This window comes from Pollachius pollachius (assembly GCF_949987615.1).
Source record: "Pollachius pollachius genome assembly, chromosome: 19".
Classification (NCBI taxonomy): Eukaryota; Metazoa; Chordata; class Actinopteri; order Gadiformes; family Gadidae; genus Pollachius; species Pollachius pollachius.
In genome coordinates this window covers 827,457-842,831 of record NC_136952.1, presented here as the reverse complement: position 1 = coordinate 842,831, position 15,375 = coordinate 827,457, and the positions used below count along the sequence as shown (strand labels likewise).

The window sequence follows — 15,375 nt, the reverse complement described above, 5'->3', positions numbered from 1 at the left end:
ACTTGCACACCCTTCTGTGTCATATGGTGGGTTTGTGATCGTATATTGAGTCCCCAGTAACTTAGTTATATTTTCATCCAGTGTTTGAGTTGTTCACACTCAAAGAGCAACATCAACAAGACATCCAGTCAGTAAGCCTGAACGAGTTGATGCTGGTGAATAATTTGGGAGACCAGGTGGAGTCTGACCGGAAGGTCCTCTGGTATTCACTCAGCCCAAAGATCCTAGTGATGGCCTCAGAAATGCATCGACTTCACAACAGCAACCTGATTCTCGCATACTGGGACAGACTGGCTGGGAGACTGGACGCAAACAGATCAGGCAGCTCAGTGTCTGCTCCGGTCACCCTATCGCAGGCCTGCGACCTGATCTGGAGACCACTGCTAGACGATTATTACCAGCATGGCTTTGAAATCGCCAACGCCACCATCACGTTTGAACGTCTGGACCAGGTTCTGGTGGACGCAGGGGACTGTGGAGACGGGAAACTGATGAAGCAGGAGCTGAGTTTGATGGCTGATGTAATGTCCCAGCTGGAAGAACTCCATGAGTACCACCCTCCCCCTGAGGACCACTGGGTGGAGGCGAGGCTCGCTCAGATCCAGGACTATCGGCAGGTCCTCGGGGTGGCTGCCGCAGCAAGTTCAGTGCTGCAGATCGCAGATCAAATGAAGCTCAAAGGAGGCTTCCACGAGATCCAGAATCTCACCCAACTGGTAAACTCCCTTAAATCTCTGCTTATAATTAATATAGCAATGATTCAGGGCTTTGTTGTGTTTGTGATTTCATATGTCTTGTTATCTGCACAACAGCAAGAAGACTCGTTCAAACAGATGACCCTTGGTTCACTTTCGACCAAACTGATCAGTGCCAAGCAACAACTCTCCAGCGTCACCAAGCAGGAGACCTTGTGTCTGGATGAGTTCTTGAGGAGCCACACTCTGGTCACCTGGGTCAAGGAGAACCTAAAGAGTGAGCACAAGACTCCGTTATTGACAGTATTCCAATTCAACTACCCCAGTCTCTGTGTTACATGTGGATGTCTCACGCTCCCACCACAGACATGGGCGATGTCAAGGTGTTTGTCGAGCTGGCGTCCATATCTGCTGGAGAGAACGACACAGAGATCGACCAGGTGGCCTGCTTCCATGATGCAGTGATGGGCTACGGGCCACTGCTCTACAACCTCAGACCCACCGCGGGTTTTAAGGAATTCATGACCTTGGCCAAACTGGTGTGGGACGCCCAGCAACGAGACGGAAAACTACCGGATAAATTGGTACAAATGTTCTTCTTTTTTTTTGAGAATGCAATGTTGAAACGACCCGAGTGACTGGAGCCTAGTGACATTAATGCCAATGGGTTCGACTTGCAGAGGGACTCTACACGATTGTTGAGCTGGCTGAAGGGACTGAAGGAGACCCATGGGTCTGTGGAGCAGTCCTCCCTCGCTCTGGCGTCCTCCATCAATGAAACAGGAGTTTATCAGATTGGATGGTCCAACGAAAACACAGAAAAGGTGAGTTGTCATGGTGATGATAGTACTTAGTAGTACTCTATTCTGAAGGTCTGAGGGTGTTTGATTCCAGGCCGATTGGTTCTGGTTTTGATCCCTAAGGTCCACAGCCTACCTATAAAGTAGGTACGCCGAATGATGCATATCTGAATACTCTGTACGTTCATCTGCAATATAAATAAGTAAATAATGAATGCCAAAAGTGAGGAAGACAATTCCACCTACTTTGCATCAATGATGATGATGCAAAGCTCTCTATTTCCATGGCTGTTTAAAATGCATTTTACATGTCATACTTCTCAGAGGTGTCTACAGAACCTCATGTCTGTAAGAGTGGGCAAGGGCCATGGACAGAAGAGATACAGCCTTGAAGAGCTGCTGGAGTTGCAAAACAAACTCATGCTCATGTCCTCCAAAGGAGAACATGGCAAAAACCAAGTCAGAAGGTTCACACAGGTCAGAGGACTTTTACTGTTTGACAGAATTGTGTTCTAGAATTGTATGTGGCATACATTATTTTAACCATACCATTTCCCCCCTCTCTTTTTTTTGAAGGTCTTTGAAGGTGTTCAAAGAGTGGCCTCGATTCTGCTCGAAATGCAAATATCAGGCAACATGCTCTACAGGGAATGGAATGCTTCGGTCAACTGCCTACACGAGTGCCAGCCATCTATCCAAGTGAGATTCCTGTCATTTGATGACCGACTAAATGAGTTCCACGGGGAGGTGACGGAGAACCTACAACAGCTTGGTCGCTCCATGGAGATCTGCCATAAGGAATGGTGTTTGTTTATCACTGAAAAACGCTCCAACTTCCATATGCTGAACCACTTCACTTCAGAGCAGCTGGTCTACCTGTGCCACTGGATACACAGTGTGTGTTACCGGCAGACCCCGGTTCCTCAACAGCTATGGCATCTACTCACCCCAATAAAGCCCCAGTGCACCCTAGTTGATATCAGAAATGCCTTTGAAAATGCAACAGGGACAACTCTGAGGCAAACAGATGAGCAAGGCACCAAGGGTTCGGTTGAGGATTTCATGCAGTTTTCCTCAGAGGATGAGGATGACACCATAGTGGAAGATGGTGAGGCAATGGATTGCTCACCCTTGAGCAAAGGTGAAGATGGTAAAAACAATAGCATGGAGGAGCTGTGGAGAGAGTTCAAGGAAAACATGCCACAGCATCTTCACCAGCACTTGGACATCTCCACACTTGCACATTTCCTTTCCTGCCTATCTGATATGAGCCAGCAGCACATCTCCAGGACCATCCCGAGTTCCCTTGAGGAGGGGAAACCCAACCTGGTGCTCTGTCCCGCCACAGAGGTCTTCCCAACGACGCTGACCCTTTACGCCTTCAGCCCAGAGCAGCCGCTGCCCTCCTCCGATGAGGTGCTGGTGTGCAGGGAGGCCACCACAGAGGAGCAGGTGGACATCTTTCTTCGTCGTGCTCTGGGTCAGGGCTCCAAAATGAGCCAGAAGAGGATTTATTCTCTGATCAACCCCGGATTGTTAGGCTACGAAGTGAGCGTGGCCCTTGGAGAGATGTTTGACAGACTGGAAAGAAGTGCCAGTGTCCACTATCGGCTGGTGATAGTCAGTCCCCTGGTGCACCAGCACAGATATGTGCCTTCCTTCTTCAGTAATCACAAAGTTCAGGCAGGAGTGACTGTAACGGCCGATACTATCATGAAATACATCCACCACCACTTCACCGTCACCAATAAACACAGTCCCGTGTCAATGATCTCTCCGGAAAAAATGTCTGTTTGGGTAGTGTCCTCTCAACGCCCTGCAGTTGGTAAGAATATTCATGTTTCAGCGATCATTAGTAGTCAGAACTCCAGAGGACACAGAACATAAAATGTATAAAAATGCATTTATTTTCTTTTAATTTCCAGGCAAATCCCTTTATGTCGACCGTTTGTTCCAGAGCTTTCAACAGAAATCTGCCCCGGCACAGAAAATCACGATCAGATTGATTGAACCGCTAATTGATATCGACTCAATGGTTCAGACCCTATTAGACCGACTAGAATCTACTAGAGAGCAGGATCCAATTCTGCTACACATTGACACAGCAGCAGTGAGTCCATAACAGACATTTTCTAAATATTAAATTAATTGAACTTTTTTTGACAACGTGTATTCAACGGTTTGATATTTATTTCCATTTGTACATTATTAGGTGAACTCTGGTCTGGAAGAATTCCTGTTCCAGTTGCTGATTTTATGCTGCTTGTGCGACAGCCAAGGAACCGTGTGGAGAAGGAATTTATCTCACCTTTTCATGATTGAGGTTCTGAAACCATGCAAACCTTCAAAGGAGCAATCAAAGGAGGTAAATTGATCAACAATTATTTTACGCCAAAGGGCAATAAGGTGGCCAATATTTATATAATTATATCTGACTGGGAGTGATGTGTTAATATATTTTTTTATTTTCCGACAGGTGAAACTTGGACTTCTTGACATTCTTCCAACCATCCAGTGCAGAACTCCTAAGGAGGTGCACAACTTGTTGGTTGACCCAGAAAGGTTAACAATGAATGACTTTGACCCACTCATGGACAAACAAGAGTTTGTCAGTGAAGGGATTCAGAGACCCTATCAGTTTTTAATGCTCTTCAACAGCAAACAAAACCTGGATCCATTCAAGTACCAGGAAGTTAAGGGGAATCCTCAGGACTGCCTGAAATATTTTCTTTACTATTGTGGAATGCCTGACCCATCTTGGGCAGAGTTGAAAAATTTCTCATGGTTCCTTAATGTGCAGCTCAAAGATTGTGAGAACTCAATTTTCTGTGATCGAGATTTTCTCGCTGACCAACTGCTTGGCTTCAAGGATTTCATTGTGAAGTTCATGATTCTCATGGCACGAGATTTCGCTTCCCCGTCGATGGATTCAAACCATCATCAAAACATCAATCCTGAGGATGACATGTTGACCATACGCAAACATTGGGAGCGTGAAGCCCATCCATACATTTTCTTTAATGCAGACCATTTCTCAATGTCTTTCCTTGGCTTTCACGTGAAGAAATGTCTGAGCAGAAACACATTTGATGCAGTCGACATCCACAGTCAGCAGGTGCTAATTGAAGATGTGATGACAAAGAAACTTTTTGAAGGTTTAGAACGCCAACATATCTGCCTCACTGAAGACTTTGACCTGCTGGACCGGCAGGACAAAATCAAGCGGATATCACGCGTTGTTGGTGCCACCAAATTCAACAGGAACAAAGATTTTGATCCAGACCCGACATATGAACTTACCTCGGACAATGTGAGGAAAATGCTGGCTATTCACATGCGATTTCGTTGCGGGATTCCCGTCATCATCATGGGAGAGACCGGCTGTGGAAAGACCCGACTAGTCCGCTTCCTTTGCGATCTGCAAAAGGAGGGAAGAGAGCTCGAAAACATGAAACTCGTCAAAGTTCATGGTGGAACTACAGCTGAGATGATCTACCAAAGAGTGAGGGAAGCAGAGATTGTCGCAGAGCAGAATTTCAGAACAAACAAACTAGACACCATTTTATTCTTTGATGAGGCAAACACCACAGAGGCCATTTTTGCCATCAAGGAAATCCTGTGTGATAAGAGTGTTCAAGGAAAACCCCTGAACTCAGACAGTGGCCTGAAAATAATTGCTGCTTGCAATCCATACCGAAAACATACACCTGAAATGGTGAAGCATTTGGAACGTGCAGGTTTAGGCTACAGAGTGAAGGCAGATGAAACAGAAGACCGTCTTGGAAAAGTCCCCCTGAGGCAGCTTGTGTACAGAGTCCATCCTCTGCCTCCAAGTATGGCTTCACTAGTGTGGGATTTTGGTCAGTTGAGTGATGCCACTGAACGTTCCTACATCAAGCAGATTGTCCAAAGAAAAGTGGACAGCAATGATTTGCCAGTGCTTTGTGAGAACATAATTTCAAATGTGCTGGCAGCCTCACAACAATACATGCGGCAGCAAAAAAACGAGTGCAGCTTTGTGAGTCTGCGAGATGTGGAAAGGTCAATGAATGTCTTGGTCTGGTTCTACGAGCATGGCGATGACTTCCAAAATCTAAAGGATCTCCCAATGCTTGAGAGGGCATTGACCTGCTTGGTTCTTGCAGTTGGGGTTTGCTACTACCCATCTCTTGTGCGCACTAAACCTTACCTCTCCCACATTTGCGAATACTTTCCAGGTTATCTCCACTCTGCAGACGCATTAGAGCAAAAGATTTCAGAATGTCAAGACTTCTTACTTGAAAACATACAGACAAGAGAAACAATCGCAAAAAACGCAGCCCTGAAGGAAAACGTGTTTCTCATGGTGATCTGCATTCAACTCAAGATCCCACTGTTTCTAGTTGGCAAACCAGGAAGCTCCAAGTCCCTGGCTAAAACAGTTGTTTCTGATGCCATGCAGGGACAGAACTCACACGTTGAACTGTTCAGGAAGCTCAAACAGGTCCACATGGTCTCCTTCCAATGCAGTCCTTACTCAAGTCCTGAGGGTATCATCGGAACCTTCAAGAACTGTGCACGTTTCCAGAAGGATAAAAACATGGATGAGTATGTGTCCGTTGTGGTGCTGGATGAGATTGGCTTGGCAGAAGACTCTCCTCAGATGCCCTTGAAGACTCTTCATCCTCTCCTTGAGGATGGTTGCATTGACAATGACAGGCCTGATCCACACATGAAAGTTGGATTTGTTGGCATCTCAAATTGGGCTCTTGACCCAGCCAAGATGAACAGAGGAATATTTGTGTCCAGATGGGATCCTAGTGAGAAAGAACTTGTGGAAACCGCCAAGGGGATTTGCTCATCCTCACCCCTGGTACATCTGAAAATCAAGCACCTCTTCCCACCTCTAGCGAAGGCCTTTCGGAAGATCTGTAAGGAGACTGCAAACAATCAGTTCTTTGGGCTGAGGGACTACTACAGCCTTGTGAAAATGCTTTTTTCAATTGTCAATCGCTCGCAACAAGAGCCAGATGACCTGCAGTTAGTTGAGGCAATCTTGCACAACTTCAGCGGCCAACCAGACAGTTTTGACCCTCTCATCTTTTTCAATGAGGTCTTTAAAAACCTTTCTGAAGTTCCCAGGCCAAGTGCCCTGCAAATGATCAAAAGTAATCTGGCTTGTGACAGCGGTCTTGAGAACCGGTATCTCCTTTTGCTCACCACTAACAATGCAGCGCTCTATATGCTTCAACAGCATATCTTTGCAAATGGAGACCAGGCTCCCCCTGAGATTGTGTTCGGCTCAGGATTTCCCAAGGACCAAGAATACTCCCAAGTTTGCCGCAATGTGAACCGAGTGAAGACATGCATGGAAACCGGGCGCACAGTCATTCTTCTGAACATGCAGAATCTTTATGAAAGCTTGTACGATGCCTTGAACCAATACTATGTTTACCTCAGTCAGCAGCAGTATGTCGATCTTGGCCTCGGCTCACACAGAGTCAAATGCCGTGTCCACAGGAGCTTCAGGCTCATTGTAGTAGAAGACCAGAAGAAGGTCTATGAACAGTTCCCCGTGCCCCTCATCAATCGACTAGAAAAGCACAGAGTGGGCAGAAGTACGGATCTGACAGCATGGCAACACAGGGTCCTGGAGAAACTTAGGGAATGGGTGAAGGACTTTTTGGGCAATGGCTCAGAAGATTTCACTCTGTCTGACGTATTTGTGGGCTTTCACAATGACGCCTGTGCCAGTGCTTTGTTGCAAGCCTTGGAAAATAGACCACAAACACTGTTGGACAATGCTGTGGTACAACAAAGAGAAGAGCTACCTGAAGCAAACACAAACAAGGATGCAGTTACTGCAGATGATGACGCCATGGATACAGGGCTTGACAAAGACCAGCATATCAGTGAATCCATGAAGAAGACAGACAAAGTCTTGATTGAGAAACTGGATGAAAACTCAGGAGAAACGACTGTTCTACAAAAGCTTGGAGAAGGAACAAAGGCTGGAATCAGTTCACAGGCTGCAATTGACAGTGAAGAAGAGGTGTTGGAATTGGCCAAATGTCTTCTGCTGAACTGCGCCACCCCAGACTCTGTGCTGAGACTTAAACATTCAGACTTGTCAAATACTGAGAAGAACAGACTTCGGAAAAATTATTTCCAGCAACAGCATCATCATTCCCTCCAGGGTTTCCTGGAAAACCATTTGAAAAAGCCACAAGAGTCCAACAGGTTCCTTGAGGTAACTACCCAAGAAATGCAGTTTTATTTTTCCCATTTTTAATGTTCTTTCAAAAACGTCTATGCCTTGTTTCTGTCTTTTTGTGCCAGGTCACAACATTCTCCAGCTTGCTAACCACATCAGATGTAAAGACAGTGGCCAATGTCCTTGGCCTGCCGCGGGACAGACTCCTACTGCTCTCCCTTCACCAGTTTGACACAGAGGCCTCATTCTACAGCAAGATACGGTACATCCCTCCCGCATTTCTTATTGATACTCTTCTTATCCGGGCTATCTTTGTTGTACATGGGGAATGGGTTAACCTAGTGATTGCTGGTGCTTGGCAATTGGTTCTATGAACATCCTTACTGTACTGACAGCGATATATTGTTTCTCTTTCTTCTGACAAATTTACTCTTGGTCGCTTTGGATAAAAGTGCTGCTAAATGCCATAAATGTAAATGTCGAATTGTCACTGAATTAACTTTTGTCAAGAATATCAGGCTACTTACACTGCTTTATATGTTTCAGGAGCTTCCTGCAAGAGCCTGAGCCCTCTGCTCTGGTTCTGATCGTTCAGATGGATCTTGAGGAGCACTGCAGCGATGAGCTCATAGCTTCTGCAAAGTAGGACTCAAACCAGGCTCTGGACCACAATCAGATCACCGACATGCCTTCATTTTCACGTACACACACAGAAATGCGGCTGCATTCTGGTAACCATGTCCCTCTGTTCAGGTACTGCACTATGAACTACCTGATGTCCCTGGACCACCATGCCTGTTGGGTGGTTTTCATCGCCAAGCTCTCACGGATGCCCAGTGGATCTCAATACATCGGCTTCCAGGGAGGTAAGTGTCGGTGGAGGCATGACCCAACGGTACAGTCTAAAAGCGGAAAATTTAACAAGGAATCACTCCTATTTAATGTGGGGCAGCAGTACACTGGGACCAGTCTTAGTCTTATTTAATGTCATTGATATGTCGTGATATTTGCCTTATCCTTACCCTTCAATGTCTTTTTGCTTCAAAGGAATCTGGCACTCGGTGCATATTGACGACCTCAGGGACATGGAGGACATGAGCTTGAACCTGTCGGAGTTCAGTGCCACTCCCATTAGCAAACTACTTCACCCTCAAGCTTCTGGTACAAACATGGCGGCTTTCTGTGCCACTCCCATTAGCAAGCTACTTCACCCTCAACCTTCTGGCATTAAATGCACAATGCTCAATTATTACCTTACTTATTATTGGTACCTTTATTTGAGTGTATAAAAACATTCTAGAATTTGCATGTATATTCATGTAATCTAAATGACGTATTCAAGAAAACAGCTATATATTTTTAGCTAAATATTTGATACATTTTCATCTCCTAGAAGAAAAAATGGAAATGGAGCAGTCAACAAAAAACACGGAAGAGGGCAAAAATAGATGTCCAAAGGTAGGTGTAGCTTCTTAGCATTTCCCTCGCCATACTTGATGCGTTCATATTGTTAGCCTTGTAGCATAATTGCCTAAGTCATAGGATTTATCTTGTATTTAAGGTCAAAAATGCCCAACTCAAATACTTGACTGAGCCAGATAGTGATTATGGAATGTAAAAAGCACTCGGATTGGCTTACGATAAAGCAAATCAGGCACAGTGAATCAGCAGCGTTTGGAGAGTTGAGACCTAGGAAATGATGCTATGAGGCTAACGATATTTCAGTACAGCAACAACCCGCACAGCATGGCCTACTGTACCACCCTGCCCTCGCTAACTGCAGCGAGTGTTAACAGCGTGTATTTAACGTCCTGTAACCTTGTGGACGAGCAGGAGCCGGCAGCTCAGCTCCACAGCCTGGCCTTGGTGAGGTCTTGTGTTCAGAAGGCGCTGGGTCTGTTGAGAGATCCCAGTGGGATGGCGTCCCGGAGCGGGGAACGCATCCACACGCTCCTCGCCCTCCTGGGGAACGGCCAAGACGACGCACACGGTAATCCCACGTTCCTTCCATCATCAGCATTTCCCTTGGGTACCAAGCATATTGATGTATTTTTGGTTTTACAAAAAAACAGCACAATATCATGACAAATATCAGATAATACATGTAAAATAATGAATACATACTTGTGTTTGTAGCACGGTTCCGTGAGGTGTTGCTAGGCAGATTGGCGCAGGCCTTGGCTCTGAAGGAGCAGACAGAGGTCTCTCCAGCAGAGTGGCTGAATGCCGAAGCCAAGAAACGGCAGGCTCTGCAGGAGGGGGGCACTCTGCGGTAAAAACACCCGTCTTCACGGTCATGCCTCCCGATGTTGGCTTTCAAGCAAACACTCTTTTGTTATGTTTTTACAGGCAGCACAAAATCATAATTTTCTGCGTTGTATTTTTCGAGATTAGATGCTAAAGTTATTTCCTTACCTTCCTTACCTCAGCCATACCCTGTGGCGCTGTCTGCAGTCCCACATCAGCCCGGTCTTGGCCACCGTGGTGGAGCTCTTGGACCGGGGGGCCAACCTGGACCTGCTCCATGGGGGTCAGCTGAGCCCGGGCTTGACAGGACTGTGGTTGGACATTTTCTCTGACACGCAGATCCTCGACCTAACGCCTCCTCAGACATCCAGGTAACTGGAGGGGGGGTACTTCCTCATCGCGGCTGGCGGTTGAGTGGTCGGTTGAGTTGCAGTCAACCGAAGGGTTTCTGTTTGTGTTTTGTAACCTGCAGTAAGTTAGAGCGGGAGGTATTGGTGCAAGGCTCCATCGGGTTGGACGGCGCTGAGCAGCCTTGCGCGGCGCCCTTCAGCTGGCTCATCAAGTCGTACCTCCAGAGCTTGTGGGACGAGTCTGAATTCATTCCAGGTTTGAAGAGATTGTTAATGAATGATTCAGAGATCGTGCACGTCTTGACAAATAGTTTCTTTCTGATAGGATAAAATTATGGTCGCACTGATATGAGCAGAACAAGACGCCTTTATTTGTTAGTTGTTATTATTAGCCTGCTACTCTTGAATAAAAACCTACATTACAGCAAAGAAGTAGAAGATGGTGAACTTTAAATATTTGATAAATACCCCCCTCTGTGTGGCAATATCTCAGTGACCACCGACGACAGCATGTCGAGGATTCAGCAGTTTGTCAGCGCTTTCGACAACAGCCGGCTGGGCGGGTACCTCCAGAAACTGACTGTGCAGGAGCGAGAGGAGTTCAGCCAGCGCTTCCTCCAGGACTTCCTGCTGCTCTCCTTGAAGATCACCACAAAGGCGGAGCTGAGGGTACTTTGACATCTATATGATGAAATACTCACCTGTTCAGAGTTCACCTCGACTCTGCATAGAAACCAATGCACAGCCACCATTGAATGTTGTACGTCCTGGCACTTGTACATTGCACTTATTCAAGGGACTTAATTGTGTAGCATCTACAGTAGCTGCTATCGTTGCTTTACACGGGGAATGGGTTAGCCTAGCGATTGTAATACTTGCACTTGGTTCTATGAACATCTTTACTGTACCGACAGCGATATATTGTTTCACTTCTTATGACAAATGTACTTATTGTAAAAAATGCACTTATTGTAAGTCGCTTTGGATAAAAGCGTCTGCTAAATGCCCTAAATATAAATGTAAATGTAAATACACAAGCGTGTTATTCTTCTTACGATTTTCACCAACCTCCGTACCTTGACTAACCCCGGTCTCTCCAACCCCGCTGTAGATGTTCAACAAGGCGCTGTCAGGCTGCATCTCTGAGCTCCAGAGCTGCTCTACTGGGGCATTGTCTCACCTCTCCCCAGCCTGGGCGATGGCTGGGGCCAAACACTACGCCACCCGACTGCACACTCTGTCCCACACTCTGCTGGTCGAGGAGCAGCTCGCGATGGAGGTCTATCTGCTGGCCGCCAAGAGGGAACCTGCCGAAATGGTGGGAAAAGTCGCCACTTTATAAAAAGCAAAACAACTGTAATCGCAATTATTTCAAAAAGATTTATAATGAATATATATGAATTTATAATGAATTAATTAATTATAAATTATATATATTATTTACAATTAATTATTATCTAATATACTTGGGAAATATGCACCTAATTTGAACCGTACAAAGTTTATTTGACCGAAATGTTATTTGACCAAAATATTAATTCATCTTGTACCATGGATTACTTCGAGAGCTTTTCCACCTTAATGAAAAAGCCTTTGATTCAGCAATTCATCTATAAATATTCATACATTCGATTTTTTCGGTGTTAAGATCGAGGACGTCTTAGCCCTGGGAATCTGTGTGGAGAAAAGCAGGCTGCTGCCATTGACCACGCCGGGAGAGTGCAGAGCGTTGGTGCGCCGAGTGGACCTCCTACAGCCGTGCCTCGAGAGAGCCTTCAGTCAAAGCTACAGAGACCTCTGTGGGCCTGGCTGCCTGCAACACCTGACATCTCTGAGGTAGCTACCATCCATTACCGAGACTCTGCCTCATTATCAATGCAGTCAATAACATCCCATAGAAGAATATAAAATACAATATATAAAAAGTCAAGATCAAGATGAGCTCAAGATCCAAGCACATGGGAAAGGAGACAACAGAAGACTGCATTCTTACTTATTGTAAGTCGCTTTGGATAAAAGTGCTGCCAAATGTTAATGTAAACGTACATTCTGATGTAGTATTCTGAGAAACAACAGCTTTACCAAAACCCCAGGTTGGGGCTGCCACTGGTGCCCCATAAGCGTCCATGTCCTCCCAGGTCAACGTGGTGTGGACTGCAGGTCACCGCAGCCTTCATCCAGAGGGTGCTGTTGGAGGCGGCCAAAGGCGACGCGATCCTGAAGGAGCTAGCGCTCAAACACTGCAACCTCCTCCAGCGAGTAAGGCCGATACTACATCGTTAGCCTCATAGCTAGTGTGCCTCAGTCATATTTTAAGGTTCATCTTGTATTAGCGCCCAAGTCAAATAGATGACCCAGGAGCACTGGTTCCTCGAGGCACGACTAGGTGTGCCATGACATCTTTGGGATTTGATACACAAATTTACATAGGTCGCCAACAAAACTGGTACTATTTGATGATTAGTTTTATTATTGATTCATTGCTCCACGTATTGCCAGTTATTAGTTTGTTTCAATGCATCATCTTCTGTGAAACGTATCGGTAGCCTCATAGCATAATTGCCAAAGTCATATTTTAAGGTTCATCTTGTATTGAGCCGAAAAGATGAATTAGGCAGATAATGATTATGGAATGTAAGAAGCAATATGATTGGTTTAGGATGAAGCCAATGAGGCACAATGAATCAGCAGCGTTAGGAGAGTGGAGTTAGGTTGGCCAAAATAGGACTCGAAGAAATGTGTGGTCCGTGTGGTGTTGGCAGCGAGCTGATTGGTTGGTTTCTCTGGTGACAGTTGATGCAGGAGTCACCTGACCTCTGGAACGCGGTGGTCCTGCAGAAGCTCATTAGCATCCTGAACTCGTACAACGAGGAGACGTCCAGCCGTACCCTGAGGTAAGGAAACATCAGTCACCGCTCACTGCATCGGACGGTCAGTCAACAAAAAGACTTGAAAATCATAATCTAAAGTTTGATAGCAGACGAGTTAAAATCTGGGCAAACTGTGTTTCACTTTCTTTCACTTACTTTCTGTTTGTTTCAACCAATCGTGGTGCTGGAGGCGGGGATCTGGAAGCGTGGGATTGGTGAACACAAACTAGACCAGCAGGAGTAACGTTTTTTTTTGAGAAAACAAGCTAAACCCTCCTACCAGACACAGACGTTCTTAGAAAAAGTGTCTGTAAAGGTTTCAAATGAATAATGTGTAGATGTGCCGCTGTGGAAATACATTTATGGAAATACCCTTCTGAAAGCTCAAGCACATGAGTTTCTCTACAGTAGAATATCTCCGTCACGAAACAGGAAACAAGCAAAGGAACAAGCAGTTCTGCTGTGACCCAGTAGGACGGCTGGGTCTGAGATCAGAACACCTGTAACGTGATCGGATCCTGTCTGTTGCTCCAGGTACGGACGGCTCTGCGCTGTGTGCCTGTCCGAGCTGGAGGACCCGTGCCTCCTGCCCTGTGAGCACCTCATCTGCCTGCCCTGCATCCAGGAGTGCATCAGGAACGACCGACGCTTCTGCCCCACGTGCAGGAAGGACTTGCCCCCACAACAGCTCACCGTCTCAGACGACGTCAAGTATGTTTTGAATCATGTCGTAAAAGCATATCGTATTGGTTTGTTTCATGTCAATCAACTTTTATTTTCTTTAAGGTTTAAGTTGCTAAAAGACTTTACTTGTCATTTTCGTAATCCCGACTACAGAGTGTATGGAATCCCGTGTAGCCAATGGTAGAATAGAATAGTAGTAACAGCATCAGGGCTAATAGTAACAGCATCAGGGCTGTTACTATTGTACGTTTTCTAATGTTTATCATATGGGAAGATTACGGAAGAGGTTTAGGGCCAGAATTCTGACTTTAAAGTCGGAAATGTGACTTTAATCTCAGTCAGAATTCTATAATCAGAATCTCAGAATTCTAGCTTTAAAGTCATAATTCTGAGAGTAAAGTCAGAACTCAGAAGTGGCCCTAATCCTCCTCCCTACCTCCGTCTCTGCTACACCAACGCTCTGTCCCGCCGTCCCTCTGAAGGGCCGCCCTGCAGAAACAGGCGGAGGTGCGAGCCTCATGCACCTCATTCTTCCTGGAGGTGGTGTCCCGCTTCTGCCTGTCTGAAGACCAGAGTCCCTCTGAGGAGGTGGTGGAGCTGCTGTTCTCCCTGCTCATCTCCACCCACGGTGCGCGCACGCCCCCATCGGTGCCTTAGTGACATCACAAGTGGGCGTGTCCACCTAGATGTGTGCTGGATAGATCAGTCTGCCAGCCTGCCCAGTGGGCTGTGGCAAATGTTGCTGATCCGTCCAATATATATCTAGGTGGACACGCCCACTTGTGATGTCACTAAAACACAGGAAGAGGCAGATTTTCAAGTTATCCTTGTTTTTACTCTTTAAGAAATAGAGAAAGGTGGTATGGATCTTCACAGAACGAGAGAGAACGTTGTTGAGTGATGACATTCAGGACACTACATTATTATCAACAGTATTATTGGTATGATGTCATTCCTCGTGAATGCGCCATAGTGAACATCATGTGTCGGGTGGTCTACAGGAGACGTGTACAAGACCCGACAGCTGTCGCCCTTCCTGGAGTGTGTGGACAACAGCCCGGTGGTCCGCTCGGTTCTGCCCAAGCTCCTGCTGCAGTACAGGTGCTCCTCCTATCATACCAGGGTGCTCCTCCTCTGGGACTGACTCATATCAGGGATTAGGGATTAGGGGTCAGGGATTAGGGATTAGGGATCAGGGATTAGGGATCGGGATCAGGGATTAGGTATTAGGGATTCTATTTAACCTTTATTTGTTCAGGTTTGTCTTACTGATGTTGAGCATCTCTTTTGCAAGACAGACCTGATAAACAAACTGTATTCATTTTCATTTGCATAATGTGCAATATTACTATTATTAGTAGTATCAGTAATAATATTATTATTATCATTATTCATTAATCACTATTCACTATTCAGTATTTAGTATAAATTAACCATTATTTATTATTAATTGTTCATTATTCATTATCCATTCTTTAGTATTAATGAATCGCTGTTCATTATGAACTGTTCATAATCATTTAGTTTCATTATTAG

The 15,375-nt window shown here is 45.7% G+C and overlaps 1 protein-coding gene across 1 annotated transcript in view; it reads left to right on the top strand.

Annotated features, from left to right (window-relative positions):
• The window catches only part of rnf213b (ring finger protein 213b), a 35,937-nt gene that overhangs the window by 7,420 nt on the left and 13,142 nt on the right, over positions 1-15,375 (top strand). The window contains 26 exon segments of the mRNA XM_079757236.1: positions 82-716; positions 813-972; positions 1,062-1,279; positions 1,376-1,519; positions 1,820-1,972; positions 2,072-3,320; positions 3,421-3,605; positions 3,708-3,860; positions 3,972-7,724; positions 7,814-7,950; positions 8,235-8,330; positions 8,442-8,554; positions 8,736-8,849; positions 9,082-9,146; positions 9,522-9,678; positions 9,825-9,960; positions 10,118-10,306; positions 10,408-10,541; positions 10,779-10,954; positions 11,397-11,603; positions 11,934-12,121; positions 12,424-12,544; positions 13,079-13,179; positions 13,690-13,866; positions 14,322-14,467; positions 14,841-14,940. Of these exon segments, the coding sequence (XP_079613362.1) occupies positions 82-716; positions 813-972; positions 1,062-1,279; positions 1,376-1,519; positions 1,820-1,972; positions 2,072-3,320; positions 3,421-3,605; positions 3,708-3,860; positions 3,972-7,724; positions 7,814-7,950; positions 8,235-8,330; positions 8,442-8,554; positions 8,736-8,849; positions 9,082-9,146; positions 9,522-9,678; positions 9,825-9,960; positions 10,118-10,306; positions 10,408-10,541; positions 10,779-10,954; positions 11,397-11,603; positions 11,934-12,121; positions 12,424-12,544; positions 13,079-13,179; positions 13,690-13,866; positions 14,322-14,467; positions 14,841-14,940 (9,007 nt within the window).